The 27,689-nt window shown below is 45.9% G+C and overlaps 1 protein-coding gene across 1 annotated transcript in view; it reads right to left on the bottom strand.

The window, feature by feature from the left end:
• The window catches only part of UBE3D (ubiquitin protein ligase E3D), a 324,905-nt gene that overhangs the window by 211,879 nt on the left and 85,337 nt on the right, over nucleotides 1–27,689 (bottom strand). The window contains exons 5-7 of the mRNA XM_077289817.1: nucleotides 26,231–26,300; nucleotides 7,380–7,449; nucleotides 5,120–5,228 (exon numbers count right to left, since the gene is read on the bottom strand). Of these exons, the coding sequence (XP_077145932.1) occupies nucleotides 5,120–5,228; nucleotides 7,380–7,449; nucleotides 26,231–26,300 (249 nt within the window). The remainder of the gene's footprint in view (nucleotides 1–5,119; nucleotides 5,229–7,379; nucleotides 7,450–26,230; nucleotides 26,301–27,689) is intronic.

Raw genomic sequence — 27,689 nt, 5'->3', positions numbered from 1 at the left:
GGCGATACTAAACATGTGTACTTTTATTGTTTTTTTTTTTATTTAAAGAAATGTATTTATGGGAATAATATATATATATATATATATATATATATTTTTTTTTCTTTATTTAGGTTTTTTTTTTTTTTTACACAAGTGGAATTTTTTTTTTTTTTACTTTGTCCCAGGGGGGGACATCACAGATCGGTGATCTGACAGTGTGCACAGCACTCTGTCAGATCACCGATCTGCCTCACAGCACTGCAGGCTTACCAGCGTCTGCTCTGAGCAGGCACTCGGTAAGCCACCTCCCTCCCTGCAGGACCCGGATGCCGCGGCCATCTTGGATCCGGGACCTGCAGCGAGGAAGGAGGTAGGAGACCCTCGGAGCAACGCGATCACATCGCGTTGCTCCGGGGGTCTCAGGGAAGCCCGCAGGGAGCCCCCTCCCTGCGCGATGCTTCCCTATACCGCCGGCACACCGCGATCATGTTTGATCGCGGTGTGCCGGGGGTTAATGTGCCGGGGGTGGTCCGTGACCGCTCCTGGCACATAGTGCCGGATGTCAGCTGCGATATGCAGCTGACACCCGGCCGCGATCGGCCACGCTCCCCCCGTGAGCGTGGCCGATCGCGTATGACGTACTATCCCATCGGTGGTCATACGGGCCCACCCCACCTCGACGGGATAGTACGTCATATGTCAGAAAGGGGTTAACAACACACGCTAGAGATCTCCACACCTTCAGCCAAATACACTGAATAAGAGACTCAACCTCCATTTTATCTACCAAACCACGCCCCTGGGGTGGGGATATGTGAGCAGTCATTCCCACCCATCTCTTATGACCGCTCGTAAAACCCAGCCCTGGGATGGCCAAATAACTCTCTCAGCACTATGTGTGTTGGAGCATACTTCCGTGCTGACATCACCGCAGCTAACAGCCACAATGACATATATCTCCCCTCAAGGACTCGTCCGGCGGACATCTTACAACGGTAATTGTCAGAGCTGTGCTGTATAGTTCAGCAATTGAGCACTTCCTGCCGCTGCCTGCATAGGGAAAAGCGGAATGGTGGGGCTGCTGGGTATCACCTCCCCTCACAGAAGAGATACTGATGACCTATTCTGAGGACAGGCTATAACATAAATGACAACCCATTTAATTATTCACAGCTGAGAAAAGTTGGTCTAATCATGAAATAAGAAAACACTGTGTTCCGAATTATTATGCAAATTGGATTTAAGCGTCAAAGATTTAATCAATCTTAAACACATGATAATTAGTTTTTCAGGTGATTCTAATTAAAGGAAAAGTACTTAAAAATTATGTTCCACATTATTAAGCAGGCCACAGGTTTCAAGAAAAGTGTTAAATAGTGCAATGCTTTGGACAAGGTATGAAAACATTAGATATTTCACGAAAAATTAAGAGTGATCATGATAGATACTGTGAAGAGATTTGTGACTCACACAGACGACAGAGAGTTCATGCAGATAAAGGCATAATGAGGAAGGTTTCTGCCAGAAAAATTCATTGGATTAAGAGAGCAGCTGCCAAAATACCATTACAAAGCAGCAAACAGTTATTTGAACCTGCTGGTGCCTCTGGAGTCCCTCGAACCTCAAGGTGTAAGATCCTTCTAAGGCTTGCTGTGGTGCATAAACCAACTATTCGGCCACCCTTAAACAGTGTTCACAAGCAGAAATGGTTGCATTGGGCCCACACATACATGAAGACTAATTTTCAAACAGTCTTGTTTACTGATGAGTGTCGAGCAACCCTGGATGGTCCAGTTGGATGGAGTAGTGGATGGTTGGTGGATGGCCTCCATGTTCCAACAATGCTGCGACGTCAGCAAGGAGGTGGAGGAGTCATGTTTTGGTCCGGAATCATGGGGAAGCAGCTGGAAGGGCCCTTTAAGGTTCCTGAAGGTGTGAAAATGACTTCTGCAAAGTAAACAGAGTTTCTGACTGACAACTTTCTTCCATGGTATAAAAAGCAGAAACGTGCCTTCAGGAGCAAAATCATCTTCATGCATGACAATGCACCATCTCATACTGCAAAGAATACCTCTGAGTCATTGGCTGCTATGGGCATAAAAGGAGATAAACTCATGGTGTGGCCACCATCTTCCCCTGACCTCAACCCTATAGTGAACCTTTGGAGTATCATCAAGCAAAAGATCTATGAGGGTGGGAGGCAGTTCACATCAAAACAGCAGCTCTGGGAGGCTATTCTGACTTCAAGCAAAGAAATACAAGCAGAAACTCTCCAAAAACGCACAAGTTCAATGGATGCAAAAATTGTGATGGTGATATTAAAGAAGGGATCCTATGTTAACATGTAGCTTGGCCTGTTAGGATGTTTTGTAGCTAAATAGTTTTTTTGTTCAGTGAATGTGACCTCCTAATGCTGCAAATTCCACAAATGAGCATTTTCAGTTCTTTAAAACATATAAAATGTTTAGAAATTCCACTGTGCCTAATAATTTGGAACAGTGCATTTTGAGTTTTTATTCATTTTGGAGATTATACGGTTATCATTGGGAGGTTTCTTCAATAAAATTCGATGTATACTCTAACGGGTGATTACTTTTATTAGGCTGACTAATTTGGACCGACTATTTATGGAAATCCGATAAAAATATAATTTGCATAATAATTTGGAACATGGTGAATAATTACTTTATAGTATATAATATTCCTCTATTATTCATTTTTTTACATTTCAATGAATAGAGACAACAAATGAGGTTATATTTTGATATTTCATGGTTATGTCGATAGGTTGATTTATTTATGCACTATTACAATGGAGGTATACGCTCATATTAAAGGGAACTTATTAGGTTGGATAACATTATTGGGGTTAATCTACAGGTTAACAGCATTATGTAGGTCACGGTACTGAAAGTGCGGCACCTAGGAGAAAATTAACTTTAGCAGTCTCGGGAGCAGCCAGCTTTCAGTCATAGACGCCTACAGTCATTGCTCATTATACCAAAAGCACACCTCAGCAGTGCAGAGCTGGCTGTCAGTCAAAGTGCTGGGGTGTGCTTAAAACCATCGCTCTCAGTGCTGTAGATGACACACCTGTACTAGTGAAAGCTGGCAACTTCCGCGAGTAATCAAGTTAATTCTGTCCTGGGTGTCGCACTTTCAGTACAGCAGCTGGGCACCTTCGTAATGCTTTTAACATGCAGATAAACCCCACGTCTGCAGGTTAATAACATTATCTGACCTCACCGATTCCCTTCAAGGGCTCCCTCACACGAGCGTATAACACAGCTGGGACACATGCGATAAAACACTGCATAGCATACAGACCAGTGTTATTCTACGGGACAGATCCCATCTGCGACTATTTTCTCATGTTAATTCGGCAAGGAAGAACAATCGCAGCGTGCTGCAACTGCATGCGAGAATCGGATCGCACTCATTAATACAAGTCTATGGGTGTGTCCGACTGCAGTGAAATGACTGCGGATGCCGGCAATGGAGGAGATGGAGAAATTACTTTCTCCGTCTCCTCACCTGTGCTGCAATTCTCTCATGCTAAAGAACCGGAGCACAGAGCACAGAGACTCGGCTCACACTTGCAGCAGAGCAGGAGCTGAGGGTCATTAGTATATTGCATCCCATGGTCTCGCATAGTATGCTATACGCTAGTGGCACCCCGGCCTTAGTGGGCATTTGTATAGAGCCGAGGCCATGCCCAATCTAGTGTAAGCAGTGAGGCCATGCACACTGGCCATGAGTGTGTATAACGCAAACATACCTTCTGCTCCCGACTCAGAAACCAGCAAATCCTCGCAGTGCACTGTGCGTGAGCTGGGGGGACTCATAAGTCTGCAGTCACACGGAGTGACTGCAGACTTATCCATCTAGTTCAGACAGACCCGTTTAACTTTTTTATTTTTCCATCATTCTGTGGGATGAGTTATAACAAGCTTTTGCAAAACGAAAAAAAATTAAAGTGGAGTGAAACTGTGAAATCCCAAGACCTCCATAATTCTGCCATTCTTTTTTGAGCTTTGTTTTTACAGTGTTCATTGAGCGGTAAAAATGACCTGCCAGGATGAGTCTTCAGGTCAATACAATTATGGCAAAACCAAACTTATACATTTCTATTTTTATTTTAGTGGTTAAAATAAACAAGAAAATCATTAAATAATAATAAATAATAATAATGATATTAATATTGTTTTGAATCGCCATTTTTTGACACACGTGTTTTTTTTTCCCAATGATGGAGCCTGGAAGAGGTCATTTATATAAAGTGATAACAGATGATTTCTCAGGAACAACACAGCTGATATGAGACACCAGGGTAGAACATTTTTTAAGCTTTCTATAGCCTGTATGCCCAGATTAATAGCTTAGATAGGTCAAATGTGGTGACAGATTCCCTATAAAGCATAATTATTATTATATAACTTTTCTACAACAGGTCATAAAATATTTGAAAAATAATACATTTTATAAAAGGGAACGTATAAAGATGGGATCTCTGACTGTCTGTGACATCACACCAGGAAGAGCGTACCCTCTTCACAAGCTTGGAGGCAAACATTCCCTTTAATAAGACCGACTCACCATTTGTGACAACCTGTGTTCGGTCTATAAACGACTTACGGAACATGCCATGATGGAGGCAAACATTCCGCTAATTCTGCATGCAGGGCCGCAGCACGAAATGTAACAATCTCTTTGGGCCCTGCAGCATCAAATTAATGAGCACAATTGAGGAAATAAGACTGTACATGGCTAGTTACACAGTTGTGTATTATAATAGTTATTAATTCTACAAAACTAAGGGCTTCATTTATTAGGACGTGTAGGGAGCCTCAGCAGTCTTTAGTGGAATGTGAAAAGTTTTCTGCTGCTTTTCATGGCAATGTCAAGTTAACATTCAATATTTCTTCCTAAAATATATCATTTTTTCTAACCAAACAGATCAATTTAGAGACTTTAGAGAGAATCTACGTACATAAACGGATTGCTTAACTAGCATTGTAGAAGTAGTTCTACAATCCATTAATGGGGGACTCCATTTTTATTTGATGGGACCTCTTTTCCATGTATGCCTCTGGTCTGATTTCATTCAATGATGGGGGAAATAATGAAATGTTCTTACCAGTAGGTAGAGCTTGCCATCTTGTCCTTGAACACAAAACCTGAAGGTGCTTCTGGAGGTAGATAACTCCATCAGAAGCTGGATAATTACGCGTTCCACAAACTGCTTCCTATAGAAATAATGATCAGTCTTCACAGTGTGTAGCCATGTTAAGTATCATTGGAAAGACAGGCAAGTTAATGGTAAGTGGTCATTAGGCCGAAGTAAAGCCTCTACGTTATCAATTCTCTGCATCTGCTGTCAGCACCCTACTGAATATAATGCAATCCTTGCATGCTCGAAAGAGTTGCCAGATAACGACAAGACCCACATTTAATATTTTGTTCTTGTAACAAAACAAACAATATTCTCTTTTATTTAAGACAAATAATTCAATGTCAAAAACCAAAGCAGATACATCCATCTTCACTCCAGCATACTTCATACTTGCCCTACATTAACAGGACATGCTGTCTGTACCCGTGAGGGCTGCAACATAACAGCAGTTACCAAACCTGCTCCTGCATATTGTGGACGCGTTTAAAGGTTATTTACTCCGATCAATATAAACAATTTACAAGTTACTCCAAGGGGTTTCCAATATGCTCCTTATAAGAGCAAAAGTCATTTACCTTACAAAAATACAGTAAGGCTACTTTCACACTAGTCCGTCGGTACGGGCCGTCGCAAACCGTCGGCCCGACGTACAGTGTGTTAATGTAGCACAACGTGGGCAGCGGATGCAGTTTTACAACGCATCCGCTGCCCATTGTGAGTTCCGGGGAGGAGGGGGCGGAGTTTCGGCCACGCATGAACAGTTGAAAATGGCGGACACGACGCACAAATAAACGTTACATGGAACTTTTTTTGTGCCGACGGTCCGCCAAAACACGACGCATCCGTCGCAATGCGTCGCTAATGCAAGTCTATGGAGAAAAAAAGCATCCTGCGGGCAACTTTGCAGGATGCGTTTTTTCTCCAAAACGACGCATTGCGATGTACAGCAAGCGACGCTAGTGTGAAAGTAGCCTAAGTCTTATACATAGCAAGCCAACAGGTCACAGGTTTTATTCACTGATCATAGCAAGCGAACACAGCTTTCATTGTCTGTGCAAGCAAACAGGTCACAGCTTTCATTGTCTGTGCAAGCAAACAGGTCACAGCTTTCATTGTCTGTGCAAGCAAACAGCTTTCATTGTCTGTTCAGAGCAAGAGAGCAGGTCACAGCTTTTAGTCATTGATCATAGCAAGCGAACAGGTGACAGCTTTCATTGTCTGTTCATAGCAAGAAAACAGGTCACAGCTTCCATTGTCTGTGCAAGCAAACCGGTCACAGCTTTCATTGTCTGTGCAAGCGAACAGGTCACAGCTCTATTTGTTCACAGCAAGCAAACAGGTCACAGCTTTATTTGTTCACAGCAAGCAAACAGGTCACAGCTTTCTTTGTTCACAGCAAGCAAAGAGGTCACAGCTTTCATTGTCTGTGCAAGCAAACAGCTTTCATTGTCTGTTCAGAGCAAGAGAGCAGGTCACAGCTTTTAGTCATTGATCATAGCAAGCGAACAGGTCACAGCTTTCATTGTCTATTCATAGCAAGCAAACAGGTTACAGCTTTCATTGTCTATTCATAGCAAGCAAACAGGTCACAGCTTTCATGGTCTATTCATAGCAAGCAAACAGGTCACAGCTTTCATTGTCTGTTCATAGCAAGCAAACAGATCACAGCTTTCATTGTCTGTGCAAGCAAACAGGTCACAGCTTTCATTGTCTATTCATAGCAAGCAAACAGGTCACAGCTTTTATTGTCTGTGCAAGAGAAAAGGTCACAGCTTTCTTTGTTCATAGCAAGCAAACCGGTCACATCTTTCATTGTCTGTGCAAACGAACAGGTCACAGCTTTCTTTGTTCATAGCAAGCAAACAGGTCACAGCTTTCACTGTCTGTCCAGAGCAAGAGAACAGGTCACAGCTTTTAGTCATTGATCATAGCAAGTGTACAGTTCACAGCTTTTATTCATTGTTCACAGCAAGCGAACAAGTCATAGCTTTCATTGTCTATTCATAGCAAGCAAACAGGTTACAGCTTACATTGTCTGTTCATAGCAAGCAAGCAAACAGGTCACAACTTTCATTGTCTGTTCATAGCAAGCAAACAGGTCACAGCTTTCGTTGTCTATTCATAGCAAGCGAACAGGTCACATATTTTATTAACGGTTCATAGCAAGCAAACAGGTCAAAGCCTAAGTCACTGCTCTTATTCATTGTTCATAGCTAATGTTTACCTTGCAATCATGCTGTATGCTTCAGAAGATGGCAGAATCATGACTTCAGTGATATGATACTTGATAGCTTCTAAAAAAATAAAAATATAGGGGAAAAAAAAAAGAAAAATAGAAACCAGTATAAAAAAAATTGTGAGCTTACTGTACATATATCATCTAGAGTTCTGAATGGATAAAAAAAAAAAAAAACTGGCGTAAAAACAGTTGAACCAAAATTTTGCGACTTTTCAAAGCAATTTAAGTCAGAATTCTTGCAAAACTGCTTTCATGAATCAGGACATATGTATGAAACTAGAATTATATTATAAAAGTAACTCCTAGTCAAAAAGTTAATTTTCTTTATTCCAGGGACCATTACTAGAGTTATTAATGTCCTGTTTATTGTCCCTTATGTAATAAACCTTATTCAATCTTTAAGGCCCAGTTCACACAAGCGTATACAAAAATATCTATTTTATGCCCATTAAAAAAACCTGATGATTTTTCATCAGTATTGTCATCCATACTTAGTCCATGTGTCCATTTTTTAAATTCATATGCAGTCCATTTGTCTGTTTGGTACATGTGAATAAGTAGAGGAGTGGTGATATGGATCTTTGTTGCGCTCCTAGAGACACCAATGGATTCCTCGGTGTGTGTGATTAAAGTATCCAGAAGGCAAAAAAATCTGAACTGCAGTTTTTAATGGTCAACGCATCTCGAAGTACAGAGACTTCTTCATCATAAACCACATTAAAAGTCAATGGGTGGTTAAAAAAAAGTAGGAATTAGTCCTACCGGTAATGTTGTTTCCAGGAGTCCATCATGACAGCACCACCAGGAGGTTGTCCGTCATAACCTTGATAGAGACAGGAACACAGAAGAGGTTAAATAGCACCTCCCACCACCACCCTTCAGTGTCTTTTCCAAGTACCACACCAGGATGGACTCAACACTATTTTATTGAATTTCCCACTACAAATGTTTACACCACATATCAGATAGGAAATCTAAGTGAGGGAATATAAGGGGTGCTGTCATGATGGACTCCTGGAAACAACATTACCGGTAGGACTAATTCCTACTTTCCAGGACGTCCCTCCTAACAGCACCACCAGGAGACGCACCAAATAACTCCTATTAGGGCGGGATTACTGCTTGGAGGACTTTCCTCCCAAAGGCTGACTGTTGGTTTGACAGAACGTCCAGTTTATAATGCCTACAAAAATAGAATTAGTTCTTACCGGTAATTCGGTTTCTAGGAACCTTCCACGACAGCAGTATCGGAGGATGTCTCCCCGCCCTAATAGGGGACAGGAAACAAAGAGGTTAAATACCCCTCCCCTTCCTGCAACCACCAGTGTTTTTTTCTGGACACAGTAGCATGTATAGTTACCACTTAAGTGCAGGAATCATAAAATTAATAAATAAGATAGGGAGGGAAATTAGTGCTGTAGTGGAAGGTTCCTAGAAACCGAATTACCGGTAAGAACTAATTCTATTTTCTCCATTCACCTTCCACGACAGCAGTATCGGAGTGATACCAACCGCTAATTTCTTTAGGGAGGGACAACCGCCTGCAGAACACGTCTGCCAAACGATAGATCCCTGTTGAAGTTGAGCCTATAGTGCCTGGTGAATGTATGGATTGACGACCAGGTGGCGGCTCTGCATATCTGCTCTGCTGATGCGCTTCCCCTTTCTGCCCAGGAAGTTGAGACTGAGCGGGTAGAGTGGGCTTTCAGTGAAGCTGGAGGTGTGAGCTTCTGAGAAGAGTATGCCAGGCTAATGGCCTGCTTAATCCAATTAGCGATTGTGCTTTTGGCTGCCTTCTTGCCCTTATTATGTCCTGACCACTGGATGAACAGGTTTTGATCCAACCTCCAATCTTCCATTTGTTGGAGGTAGAACAGGACCACCCTGCGGACGTCCAGGGTGTGAAAGGCCTCTTCTTTTGGATTAGAGGGATTTGGACAGAAAGAAGGTAATATGATGTCCTGATTTCTGTGAAAGTTTGAAGCTACCTTAGGTGTAAAGGACGGGTCTAATTTGAGGATTATACTATCCGTAGTTATGGTCAGGAATGGTTCCTGGATTGATAAGGCCTGTAACTCTCCTATACGCCTGGCAGTAGTGATAGCTACCAGGAAGACTGTTTTCAGGGTTAAGATCTTTAAGCTAGATGCTGAAAGGGGTTCAAAGGGGTCCCCGGTCAGACCTTTTAGCACCAGGTTTAAGTCCCAAGGGGGGGGGGGGGGGTATGGACCTGGAGTCTCGGACGGATTCTGGTTGCCGATGATATGAATCGTTTGACCCATCGATGATTTGCTACATCCTGGTCAAAGAAAGAACCAAGAGCTGACACCTGAACCTTTAGGGTACTAGGTGAAAGCCCCAGCTCTAAGCTCTTCTGTAGAAATTGAAGAATCTGTGCAATATTTGGGTTAAAAGGATCCGGTCTGTTCGGGGAACACCATGATGAAAATGTTTTCCATATTTTGCCATAAATGGCGTTAGTTATCGGCTTCCTACTCTTCTGTAGGGTTTCGATTACTGCCTGCGAGAGTCCTCTGGCTCTCAGGATCTCGGCTTCAGTAACCAGGCTGTCAGCTTTAGTTTGTGTAGGTCTGGATGGGTCAGGAGACCCTGTTGAAGAAGGTCACGTCTCTGTGGAAGCAGAATCGGGCCTTCTAGACACATGCTTGTCAGTGCGCTGAACCAGCTTCTTCCTGGCCACAATGGGGCCACCAGAATCGTTGCAACTTGATCCGTCTGGATCTTCTGCAATGTTCTGGGTAGCAATGGTATTGGCGGAAAGGCATATGCCAGGGTAAACTCCCAGGGGTAGGAGAAAGCGTCCAGTCCTAGTGCCTCGTTTGAGGGGGTCAGGGAGAAGAAGGTGTTTGATTTTGTGTTCTGAATGTTGGCAAACAGGTCCACATCGGGAGTTCCCCACCTCTGGACTAGGGTTAGGAATACATCCTGGTTTAGAGACCACTCCCCTGGATGGAAGTCCCTCCTTACTGAGATAATCCGCCTGGGAATTGTCTAATCCCCTTATATGTACTGCAGAGATTGACATAAGGTGATTTTCTGCTCAGGAAAAAATCCTTCCAGCAGTTAACTTCAGGCTCGAGTGTCCTGTGCCCCCTTGGTGTCGGAGATAGGCCATGGTGGTCATATTGTCGGACATCACCCGAACATGGTGACCTTGGATGATGACAGATGCGGCTCTTAGCGCCTCCTCCACTGCTTTCAGTTCCCTCAGATTTGAGGAACTGTGTCTTACATCTGGGGCCCACAACCCCTGGAAGTGGAAGCCTTCCATCACGGCGCCCCAACCTCTCTGACTTGCGTCTGTTGTGAGTACTCAGAGGAATCTGATCCCAGCTGACTCCTCGATGTAGATTTTGGGAGTTCAGCCACCATGACAGAGGATCTCACACGAGAGGGAAGGGGAATCTTCCTGGTTAAGGCCATCTGGTGTCCTTTTGAGTATGCCAAGATGTGTGATTGAAGAATTCTCATATGGGCCTGGGCCCAGGAGACTGCTTGAATGCAAGATGTCAATGAACCCAGGATTGACAGAGTCTCTTAGAGTCGGGGTTTTTTGATTTCTGAACCTGGAGATCCTGAGGACAAGATCGGTCTGACGGTCCTTGGGTAGAAAGGACATTCTCTTCTCCGAATCCAGAAGGATTCCCAGGAATTTCTTCCGTGGAGAAGGCTGGAGGTCTGATTTCTCCAGATTCGGGATCCACCCGAGCGATCCTAGGATGTCGAGGACCCTTGTCACATCCTGATTGAGACGTGAAGCGGATGGGGTGATAAGAAAATCGTCCAGGTAAGGAATGATACAGACCCCCTGTTGTCGAATAAAAATTACCGCTTCTGACATGATCTTGGAGAAGACTCGTGGAGCAGACGAGACTCCGAACAAAAGGACATTGAATTGATGATGGCTGATCCGTCTGTTTTGGGAAATCGCGAACCTGAGGAATCTTCTGTGGTCTGGGTGTATCGGCACATGATAGTATGCGTCCCTCAGGTCCAGCGTCGCCATCACCCAGTCCTGACCGATCAGCGGGATTGCTGATCTGATCGATTCCATTTTGAACCTTCGGTATTTTATTACCTGATTTAGAGGTTTCAGGTTTATAATGATACGGTGTTTCCCGGAGGGTTTTTTCACCAAAAAGAGGTGGGAATAGTGACCTTCTCCTATTTCCCGATGTGGTACATGGGAAATCACCTTCAATCGAAGCAGGTTTAAGATATCCGGCATCAAAAATTCCCGAAGTCCTGGGGATTGTAGAGAAGTGAGTCAGATGATGAGGAGGAGGGCTCTCGAACTCCAATCTTAGGCCTTCCCATATGGTACGCAGGACCCACTGATTTGTGGTGATCAACTGCCACTGGGAGAGGAAACCTGAGAGTCGACCCCCGACCGGAGAGCAGTCATTGCTTCTCAGAGGTCTGAGTGGGTTGGGGGACAAGGATGTTTCTGGCTTTCCCTCCCTTGGGGTAACTCCATCGTCCTGATTTGCCCTTACCCCTGTAATTTTGCTGGGGGGTTTGGTCACGGGGGGAACGAAAAAAACGCTTTTTAGGGTTCTTTTGTTCCGGAAGGACCTTCTTCTTCTCTAAAGCTTTGTCCAAGATTTTGTCCAGAACTGGCCCAAATACATAATGACCCTGGAAAGGTATACCGCAAAGTTTAGACTTTGAGGTAATATCGCCTCCCCAGGATTTAAGCCACAAAGCTCTTCTAGCGGAATTAGTGAGAACCGCTGATTTAGCGGCAACCCGTACTGATTCTGCGGAGGCGTCCGCGAGGAATCCAGTTGCCTTCTGGAGCAGAGGGAGAGAATTAAAGGGAACCTGTCACCACGTTTTTGGAAGATGGGATAAAAATAGCGTTAAATAGGGGCAGAGGTGGGCGTTACATTAGTGTGTGTGTTATGCGTTTATTACCCACCTAAGTTGCCGAAATAACTTTGCAAAGTCTCCGTTTTCGCCTGTCAATCAGGCTGGTCAGGTCGCATGGGCGTGGTGTCTTCACCCAGATTTGGCGTAGTTTTCCGTTGGTGGCGTAGTGGTGTGCGCATGCCCAAGGTCCCGAATCCTCTTCCAGGGGATTTAAAATAGCGCGGTGTTCGTTATTGCATTGGTGATCGGTGGGCGCGGCCATCTTCCTTTGGCCGCGCGTGCGCAGAAGCGGCGCTCTGCTGGCCGCGGCTTCAGGAAAATGGCCGCCGCGATGCCGCGCGTGCGCAGATGGATATCGCGGCGGCCATTTTCCTGAAGCCGCGGCCAGCAGAGCGCCGCTTCTGCGCACGCGCGGCCAAAGGAAGATGGCCGCGCCCACCGATCACCAATGCAATAACGAACACCGCGCTATTTTAAATCCCCTGGAGGAGGATTCGGGACCTTGGGCATGCGCACACCACTACGCCACCAACGGAAAACTACGCCAAATCTGGGTGAAGACAACGCCCATCTGACCAGACTAGCCTGATTGACAGGCGAAAACGGAGACTTTGCAAAGTTATTTCGGCAACTTAGGTGGGTAATAAACGCATAACACACACACTAATGTAACGCCCACCTCTGCCCCTATTTAACGCTATTTTTATCCCATCTTCCAAAAACGTGGTGACAGGTTCCCTTTAAGAAGCTCTTCTCTAGGTGTACCCTGTACCAGGTGATTCTCCAATGTACGCAGCCAGAGGAACAAGGATCTGGCTACACATGTTGAGGCCACGTTGGATCTCAGTAAATTAGTTGAAGTGTCTCAAGATTTCCTCAATAAACTCTCAGTCTTGCGATCCATGGGATCTTTCAGCTGGGAGGAATCTTCAAAGGGCAGGGCCGTTTTTTTGGTCACCCTTGACACTTGAACATCAACCTTGGGCATTTCAAAAAGAGAACAGTCTCCCTCAAGGGGAAACCGGTTCTTGAACTCTGATGGGACGTTTAACCCTTTCTCTGGAAGGCCCCACTCATGGAGGATGAGGCTTTCTATATTTTCGTGTATGGGGAATCCCTTCACAGATTTGGGCTTTAACCCCCCCGAACATGTCATCCTGTACAGAATGGCCCTCCACCTCCTCCTCCACCCCCATGGTGCCCCTCACCATAGACACTAATTCCTCCAAATCCTCGGAGGAAGAGAGATATTTTTTGTTGTCTGTTTTGGGAGCAGAGGTAGAGGCAGAACTCTCATTCTCCCAAAGGTCCCCTGAATCAGAAGTATGCAATTCTCCTGAGTCAGAGTCAGAGACTACCGGGGCTATTTTCCTTTTCTTAGCAGGGGGAGGCTGTGGTGTCGGAGGCTGGGAAAAGGTCGCCATGGAAGACAACTTCCTGCCTGATGAGAGTTCTGATGCTGTCCATAAGAGAGGGCTGTTCAGCACGCAGAACTTCATCTGTGCATGGCTGGCAGAGCTTCTTTTTATATGTGGAGGGAAGCTTGGACGCACATGCAGCACACTTGCGGCTGGCCTTCTTAGGGGCAGAGACTTTGTCTCCCTAAAAGAGAGAGAAAAAGTCGTGCTAAGTCACTTGAATTAAACATATGGACAGCAAGGGACATCATCCCACTACTTACAGCAGGGGGGTGAGCGCTGGGCTCCGCAGAAGCAGAGTGAAGGGGTTTGTCACAGTCCATATGGTCAGAGGTTGTGACTACAGAGGGTCAAAGACAGGAGGTCTTACCTGGAGGCTTCCCTAGCCAGGAATAAATAGAGTACCGAGGCTCCCAGCGAGATTGGTGGTGCTCCTCCTCGTTAGGGTCCGTTTGGGGTGGGGGTGTCAGAGATGCCCACCCATGCTGCCGCTGGATGTCCTGGGCCAGGACGCTGATCGGCACGCACAGGATCTGCGGTGTAAGGCGCCGGGGAAAAACCGGAAGTTCGGGTGCGCGTCACTTCCGGTGCGCAAGCGCGCGCGCCAGCAGCGGCGTGGAGGAAGGAGGAAGCCGGGGAGCTGCAGGAGGACCCCGGAGCACCGTACCGCCCTGCTTTGCCTCCCGAAGGAGGCGCGGGTAGGGCGGGAGAGGGTCCCAAGTCGCGTGGAGGTCACGGAGATGGGAGCAGTCTGAAGGAGGAGGAGAGCGGAGCCCCCGACTTCGACTGCCCGGCTTAGAAAGGTAACATTGCTCCTGATCGCCGGCCACGGCAGCACTATCAGAGAACCTCTTCATGCCCCATAGGGGACAGGAAAAACACTGGTGGTTGCAGGAAGGGGAGGGGTATTTAACCTCTTCGTTTCCTGTCCCCTATTAGGGCGGGGAGACATCCTCCGATACTGCTGTCGTGGAAGGTGACTGGAGAAAAGTATTTATTCTGAACCAAGCTGCGGCCCTGCATATTTGGTCCATGGAAGCCCCTGCACTCTCTGTCCACGAAGCCGAGACTGCTCTCAGCGAGTGAGCCCTGAGGCCTTCCGGCGGAGTCTTTCCCGCTATGGTATATGCAGCGGTAATGGTTAATTTTATTCATCGGGCTAAGGTCGCTTTCAATGCTTTCTTCCCTCTATTCTTTCCTGCCATCTGAACGAAGAGGTTCGAGACTACTTTCCAGCTTTCCGTGAGTTTTAGGTACTGTAGGACTGTCCTTTTAAAGGGAACCTGTCACCTGAATTTGGCGGGACCTGTTTTGGGTCATATGGGCGGGGTTTTCGGGTGTTTGATTCACCCTTTCCTTACCCGCTGGCTGCATGCTGGCCGCAATATTGGATTGAAGTTCATTCTCTCTCCTCCGGAGTTTTTGCCTTGCGCTGGTGTGTACTCCGGAGGACAGAGAATGAACTTCAATCCAATATTGTGGCCAGCATGCAGCCAGTGGGTAAGGAAAGGGTGAATCAAACACCCGAAAACCCCGCCCATATGACCCAAAACAGGTCCCGCCAAATTCAGGTGACAGGTTCCTTTTAACGTCCAAAGAGTTGAAAGAGCGTTCTTTCTCGTTCTTATGGTCTTGGCAGAAGGTGGGCAATATTATCTCCTGATTTCTGTGAAAGTCAGTCAGTTACCACCTTGGAAAGGAAAGCAGGATCCAAATTTTAAGATGATACAGTCCTCCTGGATCCTCAGATATGGGTGTCTTATGGAAAGAGCCCGAATCTCGCATATACGTCTTGCTGGGGTTATTGCCACCAGAAAAAGCGCTTTTGAGTGTAACCGACCTGAGGTCTGTTTGGTCTAGAGGTTCATAAGGGTTCTTCTGTAAATCATTTAGGACTAAATTGAGGTCCCAAGGAGGGACAGAGCTACGTATAGTGGGTCTAATACGTTGAGTGGCCCTAATGAATCTTACCACCCAAAGGTGATCTGCCAGAGGATAATCGAAAAAAGACCCCAGGGCTGAAATTTGTAATTTTAATGTACTAGGCTTTAGACCTTTGTCGAACCCAGCCTGAAGAAAGTCTAGAACCTGAAGAATATTAGGATCCTGACTAAGCGATATTGGGCTTGCGCAGTGTGAGCAAAATTTCTTCCAGACCTTAAGGTATATGGCTGAGGTTACAGGCTTTCTACTCTTTTGCAAGGTAGATATGACTGACTAACAAGCCCCTCAACTTCAGGATCTCCTTCTCATGCTCCAGGCAGAAAGCTGTAAGAACTCTAGATTCTGATGAACAAGAGGGCCCTGCATCAGGAGATTCCATTGTACTTTTAGGAGAATTGGTTCTTCTAACGCCATTTGTTTCTTTTGGGCCAGTACGGCACTATTAGAATAACTGCTGCTTGACTTTCCTGGATCTTCTGTAGAACTCTTGGTATTAAGGGAAGTGGAGGGAAGTCGTACGCCAGCTCCATATCCCAGTCCTGTGCTAAGGCATCTACTGTAGTCGGGTTGTCTCCTGGATTTAACAAGAAGTCGTCTTTTGTTTTTGCATTTCTCTTTGAGGCGAACAAGTCTATTTCTGGGGATCCCCATGCCTTGGTAAGTTGCGCAAAGACCTCTTGATTTAAAGCCCACTCTGTAGGCTGTATTTTGTTCCTGCTGAGAAAATGTGCCACCTGGTTCTTTTCGCCTTTCAGATGTACCACTGTTAGGGATCTTACATTGAGTTCTGCCCAGGAGAATATTGTCTCTGCTAAATCCTGCAGGTGACGGTACCTTGGACCTCCCTGATGTAGCAGGAAGGATACTGTAGTCGAGTTGTCAGAGAATATTCTGACGTGAAGATTGTGCAGCTGTCTCCGGCATCTCCTCAGCGCCTCCCTAACTGCTCTGAGCTCCCTGAGGATTGATGAGTTGTTGCGCACTGATGTGGGCCACGTTACCTGGAGGTAGCGTCCTTCTACATGGGCTCCCCAACCAATGAGGCTTGCGTCTGTGGTAATGTTTATACATGGGGACATTCTCCAGGGTTTTCCCTGCAGTAGATTTGATATGTCGGTCCACCATGACAGAGAATGTCTTACTTCTTCGGATATTGTCATTCTGCTGTCCAATGAAGCTTCCTTCCCGTCCCATGCTGAAAGGAACTCTCGTTGTAATATCCTTGAGTGAAACTGGCTACACTGGATGCTTGAAATGCATGAAGTCATTAGGCCCAGAACTCTCATGGTTTTTCTGATAGGGGTGTATTCTCGCTTTTGCAGTGTCTGGGCTTCCTGTCTGACTGCTCGTTTGTGGAATGGAAGGAATGAGTGCTCTTGTTCTGAGTATAGAAGGACCCCAAAAATGTTTTCCTCCTTCCCGGCTTGAGACTCGACTTTTTCAGGTTTATCACCCATCCCAGCCTCTCTAGAAGTGACATGGTCTCTGTCAGATACTCTTTCATCTGTTGTCGTGAGTCTGTCACTAACAGCAGGTTGTCCAAGTACGGAATTTTGAGAATGTCTTTTGCCCCTAGGAAGGCCATCACCTCTGCCATGAGCTTTGTGAAGATTCGAGGTGCGGAAGAGAGACCGGATGGTAGGCATCGGAATTGGAAATGAAGTATCTTCCCTCGGTCTTTGATTGCGAGGGAATCAGAGGTACTTCTGATGTGAGGTATGGATGGGCACATGGTAATATGCAATTTTAAGATCTAGTGTACACATTACCAAATTTTTTCTTATCAGCAGTATGACCAATTTGAGGGTTTCCATCTTGAAACGCTTGTAGGACACCCACTGGTTCAATGGTTTTACATTTATTATGGTCCGGTATTCTCCTCCTGTTTTTTTTTTGTTTTGTTTTTTTTTTTTTAATAGAAAACAGGCTGGAGTAATAGCCATGAAAGTGCTGTGAACAAGGTATACGGGGAAGTATTGAAGAATCCTCCCGATGCGTCTGGCGTCACTGTCTGCCCGACCCGGTCCCCTGGTCACGAAAGGAGCTCCTACCCTTGCCGCCCTTGGGGTAGCTCCACCTTCCGGTCCTACCCTTGCTCTTATAATCCTGCCTCGGATGGGATCGAGTCCTTCAAAAGGCCGGCGTCTCCGGATTAAAGGGAAGGTGGAACTTGAAGTCCTTTGGGACCACCAGCTTTTTCCCCACGTCTTCCCATTCTTCTAGTATCATTGCCGTTATGTGGTTATTCACAGGAAATGCTCTGTTCCTACAGGCCCTCAGGCCGCCGAACATCTCATCGTTAACTGTTAATGGCTCCGTGGAGTCCTCAATTTCATGGTACTCCGGACCGCCAGTAATAGAGTGTCCGTGTCCTCGGATGAAAATAAGTATCTCTTCCGTTCTTCAGAAAGGAATATTGAGGAACTTTCGCCTTCGCCCGAGTCTGGGTCAGAGTAGCCCGACACTTTCCCTTCCTCAGAGCTTGGATCCATGTCTGTTGTGAACTCTGTTTTCGGGCTCCCTCTTGTGGTCACTGGTGGTATTGTGTGACTTTTGCTTTGGGCTCCCCCTGGTGGCTTTGTTTGTTATCCTGCTGGTCTCTGGCTATCAGCTGGTTCGTTATCCTCTGGGAGGTTCCTATATAGCTCTGTTTTACTTCCACTTGTGGCCGGCTGTCGATGTAATCAGTGCTACTCAGATTCCTTCTGACTACCTTGCTCCCAGTCCATCCAGGATAAGCTAAGTTTTGTTTGCTCATTTTTTGATCAGCAGTGTTTATCATGTTTTCTGTTCCAGCTTGCTAAAATGTAATTCCCTCGCTTGCTGGTTGCTCTAGTGGGCTGAGTTTCTCCCCACACACCGTTAGTTGGTGCGTGGGTTCTTGAAATCTCAGGATGGATATTTTGTAAGGGTTTTTTATTGATCGCATAGACCCCTGCTCTATTTTCTGCTTTCTAGTACTAGTGGGCCTCTTTTGCTGAATCTGATTTCATCCCTATGTATGTGACTTCTTCTTACTTCACCGTTAATATTTGTTGGGGGCTTCTATATCTTTGGGGATTATTTCTCTGGAGGCAAGCGAGGTCTTTCTTTCTCTTTAGGGGTAGCTAGTTCCTCAGGCTGGCTCGAGACGTCTAAGAATTTTTTAGGCACGTTCACCGGCTACCTCTAGTTGTTTTGGATAGGTTCAGATTTGCGATCAGTCCAGTTACCATCTCCCTAGAGCTCGTCCTTAGTTTAATCACTTGCTGATCTATTTGTGATCCTCCGCCACTAGGGATCATAACAGTACAGCCGGCCAGTAAAGTGTTAATTGCATGGCAGAAGCAGGAGAAAAGAAGCCTTGAGAATTTTTTTTTTTTTTGTTGTTGTTGCCGTGTGTCTAGCTGCTGTGGCTAGCTTCTCTCCTCCTCTTAATCTTGGTGTGGCTCTGAGTTCAGCTGCTGACATGGATGTCCAGAGCTTGGCTTCCAGTCTGGATCATCTTGCTGCTAGGGTTCAAAGTATTCAGGATTTTGTTGTTCACAGTCCTATGTCAGAGCCTAGAATACCTATTCCGGAGTTGTTTTCTGGAGATAGATCTAGGTTCCTGAATTTTAGGAACAATAGTAAGTTGTTTCTTTCTTTGAAACCTCGTTCCTCTGGTGATGCCGTTCAGCAAGTTAAGATTATCATTTCCTTTTTGCGTGGTGACCCCCAAGATTGGGCCTTCGCATTGGCGCCAGGGGATCCTGCATTGCTTAGTGTAGATGCGTTTTTTCTAGCCCTTGGATTGCTCTATGAGGAACCTAATCTTGAGAACCAGGCTGAAAAAACGTTATTGGCCCTCTCGCAGGGGCAAGATGAAGCAGAGGTGTACTGCCAGAAATTTCGGAAATGGTCGGTGCTTACTCAGTGGAATGAGTGTGCCCTGGCTGCAAATTTCAGAGAAGGTCTTTCTGAAGCCATTAAGAATGTCATGGTGGGGTTCCCTACGCCTGCAGGTCTGAATGAGTCAATGACTCTGGCCATTCAGATTGATCGGCGTTTGCGGGAGCGCAAACCTGTGCACCATTTGGCGGTGTCTTCTGAACAGACACCTGAATCTATGCAATGTGACAGAATTCTGACCAGAAGTGAACGGCAAAATTATAGACGGCAAAATGGGTTGTGCTTTTACGGTGGTGACTCAGCTCATGTTATCTCAGCATGCTCTAAGCGCAAAAAAAAGGTTGATAAATCTGTCACCATTGGTACTTTACAGCCCAAGTTCATTTTGTCTGTTACCCTGATTTGTTCCCTGTCATCTTACCCGGTTAATGCTTTTGTAGATTCAGGTGCCGCCCTGAGTTTGATGGATTGGTCATTTGTCAGGCGCTGTGGTTTTGATTTGGAGCCTTTAAAATTCCCTATTCCACTAAGGGGAATTGATTCTACACCATTGGCTACGAATAGACCTCAGTACTGGACACAAGTGACCATGTGCATGACTCCTGTTCATCGGGAGGTGATTCGCTTTCTTGTACTGCATAATTTGCATGATGTCGCCGTGTTGGGTCTACCATGGTTGCAGACTCATAATCCAGTCCTGGATTGGAAAGCTATGTCGGTGTCAAGTTGGGGTTGTCAGGGAATTCATGGTGACGCTCCTGTGGTGTCAATTGCTTCGTCCACTCCTTCTGAAGTCCCTACGTTTTTGTCAGACTACCAGGATGTATTTGAGGAGCCCAAACTCAATTCTCTACCTCCTCATAGGGACTGTGATTGTGCTATAAATTTGATTCCTGGTAGTAAGTTTCCTAAGGGACGACTTTTCAATTTATCTGTGCCAGAGCATGCTGCCATGCGGAGTTATATAAAGGAGTTTTTAGAGAAGGGACATATTCGCCCGTCCTCATCCCCTCTTGGTGCAGGATTCTTTTTTGTGGCTAAAAAGGATGGTTCCCTGAGACCCTGTATTGATTATCGCCTTTTGAATAAAATCACGGTCAAATTTCAGTATCCTTTGCCATTGTTAACTGATTTGTTTGCTCGCATTAGGGGGTCTAGTTGGTTCACCAAGATAGATCTTCGTGGTGCGTATAACCTTGTGCGTATAAAACAGGGTGATGAATGGAAAACTGCATTTAATACGCCTGAAGGCCATTTTGAGTACTTGGTGATGCCTTTTGGACTTTCTAATGCTCCTTCAGTCTTTCAGTCCTTTATGCATAACATCTTCCGTGAATATCTGGATAAGTTTATGATTGTGTATCTGGATGATATTCTGTTTTTTTCGGATGATTGGGAGTCTCATGTTAAGCAGGTCAGGATGGTCTTTCAGGTCCTACGTGACAATGCTTTATTTGTGAAGGGCTCAAAATGTCTTTTTGGAGTCCAGAAGATTTCTTTTTTGGGTTTCATTTTTTCTCCTTCTACTATTGAGATGTACCCAGTCAAGGTTCAGGCTATTCATGACTGGACGCAGCCTACATCTGTTAAGTCTTCAGAAGTTCTTGGGTTTTGCTAATTTTTACCGTCGCTTCATAGCTAATTTTTCTGGCGTTGTTAAGCCTTTGACGGATTTGACCAAGAAGGGTTCTGATGTGACTAATTGGTCTTCTGCGGCTGTGGAGGCCTTTCGGGAGCTGAAGCGTCGGTTTTCTTCGGCTCCGGTCTTATGTCAGCCAGATGTCTCACTTCCCTTCCAGGTGGAGGTTGATGCTTCCGAGATTGGAGCGGGGGCTGTTTTGTCGCAGAGAAGCCCCGATGGCTCTGTGATGAAGCCATGTGCTTTCTTTTCAAGAAAGTTTTCGCCTGCCGAGCGGAATTATGATGTCGGTAATCGGGAGCTGTTGGCTATGAAGTGGGCATTTGAGGAGTGGCGACATTGGCTCGAGGGAGCTAAACATCGTGTGGTGGTCTTGACTGACAACAAGAATTTGATTTATCTCGAGTCGGCCAAGCGGCTGAATCCCAGACAGGCTCGTTGGTCGTTGTTTTTCTCTCGTTTTGATTTCATGGTCTCGTACCTGCCGGGTTCGAAGAATGTAAAAGCTGATGCTCTTTCTAGGAGTTTTGTGCCTGACTCTCCTGGAGATTCAGAGCCGGCTGGTATCCTTAGAGAAAGGGTGATTTTGTCTGCCATCTCCCCAGATTTGCGACGTGTGCTGCAAGAGTTTCAGGCGGATAGACCTGACCGCTGTCCACCTGAGAGACTGTTTGTCCCGGATAGATGGACCAACAGAGTCATCTCCGAGGTTCATTCTTCGGTGTTGGCGGGCCATCCTGGAATATTTGGTACCAGAGACTTGGTGGCCAGGTCTTTTTGGTGGCCTTCCTTGTCGCGGGATGTGCGTTCCTTTGTGCAGTCTTGTGGAATTTGTGCTCGGGCGAAGCCTTGCTGTTCTCGTGCCAGTGGTTTGCTGTTACCTTTGCCTGTCCCGAAGAGGCCTTGGACGCACATTTCCATGGATTTTATTTCAGATCTCCCTGTCTCTCAGAGAATGTCTGTCATCTGGGTGGTGTGTGATCGTTTTTCTAAGATGGTCCATTTGGTGCCCTTGCCTAAGTTGCCTTCCTCCTCCGAGTTGGTTCCACTGTTTTTTCAAAGTGTGGTTCGTTTGCACGGGATTCCTGAGAACATTGTTTCTGACAGAGGATCCCAGTTTGTGTCTAGATTTTGGCGGACCTTTTGTGCTAAGTTGGGCATTGATTTGTCTTTTTCGTCGGCCTTCCATCCTCAGACGAATGGCCAAACCGAGCGAACTAATCAGACCTTGGAGACTTATTTAAGATGTTTTGTTTCTGCTGACCAGGACGACTGGGTTACTTTTTTACCGTTGGCCGAGTTTGCCCTTAATAATCGGGCTAGTTCTGCTACTTTGGTTTCTCCTTTTTTTTTGTAATTCGGGGTTTCATCCTCGTTTTTCCTCGGGTCAGGTGGAGCCTTCTGACTGTCCTGGAGTGGATGTTGTGGTGGATAGGTTGCATCAGATTTGGAATCATGTGGTGGACAACTTGAAGTTGTCACAAGAGAAGGCTCAGCTCTTTGCCAACCGCCGTCGCTGTGTGGGTCCCCGACTTCACGTTGGGGACTTGGTGTGGTTGTCTTCTCGCTTCGTTCCTATGAAGGTCTCCTCTCCTAAGTTCAAGCCTCGGTTTATCGGTCCTTATAAGATTCTGGAAGTCCTTGGCCCTGTGTCATTCCGTCTGGACCTCCCGGCATAATTTGCTATTCATAATGTTTTCCATCGCTCGTTGTTGCGGAGGTATGTGGTACCTGTGGTTCCTCCGGTTGAGCCTCCTGCCCCGGTGCTGGTTGAGGGAGAATTGGAATACGTGGTGGAGAAGATCTTGGATTCTCGTGTTTCTAGACGGAGGCTCCGCTATTTGGTCAAGTGGAAGGGCTATGGTCAGGAGGATAATTCTTGGGTTGTCGCCTCTGATGTTCATGCGGCCGATTTGGTTCGTGCCTTCCATGTGGCTCATCCTGATCGCCCTGGGGGTTTTCATGAGGGTTTGTTGACCCCTCCTTAAGGGGGGGGGGGGTACTGTTGTGAACTCTGTTTTCGGGCTCCCTCTTGTGGTCACTGGTGGTATTGTGTGACTTTTGCTTTGGGCTCCCCCTGGTGGCTTTGTTTGTTATCCTGCTGGTCTCTGGCTATCAGCTGGTTCGTTATCCTCTGGGAGGTTCCTATATAGCTCTGTTTTACTTCCACTTGTGGCCGGCTGTCGATGTAATCAGTGCTACTCAGATTCCTTCTGACTACCTTGCTCCCAGTCCATCCAGGATAAGCCAAGTTTTGTTTGCTCATTTTTTGATCAGCAGTGTTTATCATGTTTTCTGTTCCAGCTTGCTAAAATGTAATTCCCTCGCTTGCTGGAGCTCTAGTGGGCTGAGTTTCTCCCCACACACCGTTAGTTGGTGTGTGGGTTCTAGAAATCTCAGGATGGATATTTTGTAAGGGTTTTTTATTGATCGCATAGACCCCTGCTCTATTTTCTGCTTTCTAGTACTAGTGGGCCTCTTTTGCTGAATCTGATTTCATCCCTATGTATGTGCCTTCTTCTTACTTCACCGTTAATATTTGTTGGGGGCTTCTATATCTTTGGGGATTATTTCTCTGGAGGCAAGCGAGGTCTTTCTTTCTCTTTAGGGGTAGCTAGTTCCTCAGGCTGGCTCGAGACGTCTAAGAATTTTTTAGGCACGTTCACCGGCTACCTCTAGTTGTTTTGGATAGGTTCAGATTTGCGATCAGTCCAGTTACCATCTCCCTAGAGCTCGTCCTTAGTTTAATCACTTGCTGATCTATTTGTGATCCTCCGCCACTAGGGATCATAACACATGTCCCATCTGGGTCTCTTAGGGGAGAGAGATTGAGGTGGTCCTATTGTAGCAACACTGGCCTGAACCTCTTCTCTGATCATGGTTCATATGTTAGCCAACAAATAGGTCTGTTCCTGTTTAAGCAGCTTGGCAATGCATGTCTCACACAGCTTTTTGTCGTATGCTTCAGGAAGTTTGGTAGAGCATAGTGGGCACTTATTGGACTTCCTCTTGACTGCTGTCGTGGATCGCTTAGGCATCTCCTTGTCCTAGCACGCAATATGGAAAGGAAGGTCCTGTATCTATCTATAGCTAGTCCAGCTGAGAGACCCTCGCTATACCTCACTCACGAGGTCCAGGGATGACTAAGGACTGGACGTCAGGACGGCTAGCACTCTCCATCTTGACAAAGTCAGTGTGTGCTGTCAGCTGTCTGTCTTAAGTAGTCTGCCTTACCCGGCTTCAAGACATCCGATTCGTCCTCCTTCCGAGCTCAGCTGCTGCCAGTCTAGGTGTTGCAGGTGTTCACCCGGACTGCGCATGCGCCCAATGGAAAGCACACTGGCTAGATCGGAAGTGTCCCTGCTCTGCCTGTTTTCCAGGGTTCCTGAGCCACGCCCCCAGGATCTGACCCAGTGCGCTCCCAACAACGAAGAGCGCCGGAAGTCTTACTGTATCTCCGGCCCCGCCCCCTAGAAGTCATCGCCGGCATGCCTTCTCATGACGCGGTGCGCCGGAAGGAGACGCCGGCTTTCCCGGCCCGAGAGGCTCCGCCCTCTGGAACTCACCCGCGGCGTGCTCCTCGACCGGAAGTTCTGACAGCGCTACCGCAGCAGCTGCAGCCCAGAGCCCTTTTGCTGAGGGATGTGGCCGACGCCGGGAGCACACAGCTCAACCAGCCACTGAGGGACCTCTCACGGTGTCAGCGGTGTTGTGGGGCTCGTGCCACCGAGCCTTCACTACTCCAGAGCCCCCTAGAGAGATGGAGTTTCGCCGCGAGCCCCCTGTTCAACCGGACGCAAGGTATTTGTCTTTGTACGTCTATGCTCCTCTACCTGCGTCTGTCCCTGATAGGGACAGGAAAAACACTGAAGGGTGGTGGTGGAAGGGGCTATTTAACCTCTTCTGTGTTCATGTCCCTATCAAGGATATGAAGGACAACCTCCTGGTGGTGCTGCCAGGAGGGACGTACTGGAGAAAAAAGAATCATATATCGATTACCATCCCTATGTCACGCGTTTTTCACTAATAAATTACAATCATAAAAGGTAGGAAACTATTTATTCATTATCATTTAGTAAATTGTGCACATAAATTAATTATTATTATGCTTTGCTTATATAGTGCCATCATATTCCACAGCGCTGTACAGACATTATAATAAACTGTGCCCATTGGGGCTCACAATCTAGATGCTCTATCGTTATGTGTTTGTGGGGAAAAAACTAAAGACCCGAAGGAAACAGTTGCAAACACGGAGAGAACATACAAACTCCTTGCAGATATTGTCCTTTGTGGGACTTGAACCCAAGACCCCAGAGCTGCAAAGTAACAGTGCTAACCACTGAGCAACAGATGAACAAAATGGACATAGAGATTGTATAGGGATATATATAATGGACACACGGATGACAATACAAATGAAAAATCCTTAGTTTTTTTTCCTGGACGTAAAATGGCTCTTTGCACCCAGGCATATAATATACAAGTCTGATCCAGAACACAGATTAAATTAGTACATACTTTGATTTTTTTTTTTTTCTCCACGCAGGCCATGAGTTCGTGTGTATAATCACTCAAGTGAGCTAATGTGCATTGCTCAGTGTGCTGTCCGCATGCTAGCAGTTTTGCACAAGGATGTTTAATAAGCTCGTCTGAAGGAGAATTCCAACAAGAGCCGAAAGACTTATTTCTGATCCTACAGCCTGGCACAGTATTTACCAGAAATATTATCTGGGTCACCAATGCCCTTGACAATGTGAGTGTGGATCCACCTGCCCCATACAAACTGCAATGCATTGATCTATCACTCCACCGTGACTCTCATGGGTTTAATTTGGAAATAATGAGCCATTTAGAAAACCTATTCAATGAATATCATATTCTGCATTACAGAAGAAGAAAAACCCCCGATGACAATAGGAATTAACTTGATTTACTGGGACTGTGAAAACTTTGCCTTATCTCCCCTTACAATACTACACCTTATGAAGCCGTCGGCAGTGTCCTAACAAGAGCGCGAGATGAGCCTTTTATTGTCTGCCCGATATTCCGATTGTTTCTCCTTTACATACCTGATGACACCGTCTCTCCCAGTATTGCTTTGCAACGCTTGCAAACGACTTTGGTATTTTCCTTTGATTTCTGCAAGCCAGAAAAATGTCACTTAAATGTCACATTACACCTTTAGTCAAAGAATGTATAATTTTATATCCCCCCCTCGGGAGGGCAGGCTGAACTCTAGTGCTGACATTCAGTGACATCTGTCTTTTCCAGCGCTCACTTGTCCAAGCTCGCCATAATACAGAAGTGTGCCGGCACAATACATTATACTGCTGCCCCGCTCCGCTCTCGGAAACTGGTTTGTTCTAATGTCAGAGTTACTTTATAGATGTGAGCAAAGCGCTGTTAGTCCCAACTCTTTTATTGACCGTGCGGTACATCTGCCTGTGCTGGGTCATGATACAATAAAGGCAGAAATAAAAAAAATAAAGCTGCAAACATGAAGCAGCCACAAAAGCAAATAATAATCCTAAGAATAATGGTTTTAATGTACATCATAAAAGGGAGGACAAGAGAAATACTGGTAAACTGTTTTTGTATGCACACAAATAGCCCTGCGTGAACCCGACCACAGTGAAATAGAAGAAAATATTCCAAAGTTTACAGTGTTCTGGATAAAAAAAAATTAAAAAGATGTCGATGTCCATGCCTCGCATTTATGATGCACACAGGCAATGCAGATGTAAACTAACATTTTATATATACACTATATAAGCATGCATGTGAATTATATACGCAAATGCCATTTTTAAATGTGGATGGCTATGGATGACAAACACAAAAATGTAACTAAGGTCTCAATAAAGAGACCAGTGGGGAACCAGGGTTTTGGTGGCATGGGTACTAATCTATCTACAGTCTATAAAAAGGGACATAGAAAGACAGCTAAGTGCTGTGCTTGGCTATCTTTGTAAAGGGCATTTACAATGCAACATAATCGTGAATGAGCGCTGCTAAAAACGCTCATTTCCTGATTATCTTGCTTTGTAAACAGGCAGCTGCGCTAACCCGAAGAAGGGGTAAAACGCTAATTCACTGGGTAAAATTATCCTTTATGCAGCATAAAAGAGGACTGCTCTCGGCGGTGCATCATCCGGTTTGCCGAGAACAATGGCAGCCTATGTGCACTGGGTGATCCAATATAGACTGTTCAGTGCGTATAGTTTACTTTAGTCTGCCTGTTTAAACAGGCATTCAAACAAGCGCCTATCGGTAAAAGCTTACCATTCAGGGTTCATAGGGCATTTGATATTGTTGAGCTGTGGAGGTCTAACACTCGACACCACCAACCAATCAGCTGTTCATAGCTGCGCTGACGGCTGAATGTAGACATTGAATACGTGCTGATGTGCAGTACCTAGCACAGGCTGGTACACTTTGAATGGAGCAGTGCAGAAAGCTGCTACCAGCTGATCACAGGAGGTGCCAGGTGTTGGAGCCCCACTGATCGAATATTGATGACCTATGCTA

Source organism: Ranitomeya variabilis, chromosome 2 (genome assembly GCF_051348905.1).
Source record: "Ranitomeya variabilis isolate aRanVar5 chromosome 2, aRanVar5.hap1, whole genome shotgun sequence".
Classification (NCBI taxonomy): Eukaryota; Metazoa; Chordata; class Amphibia; order Anura; family Dendrobatidae; genus Ranitomeya; species Ranitomeya variabilis.
Note: the sequence above shows the minus strand (reverse complement) of the source record. Positions and strands in the feature narration are given on the sequence as shown.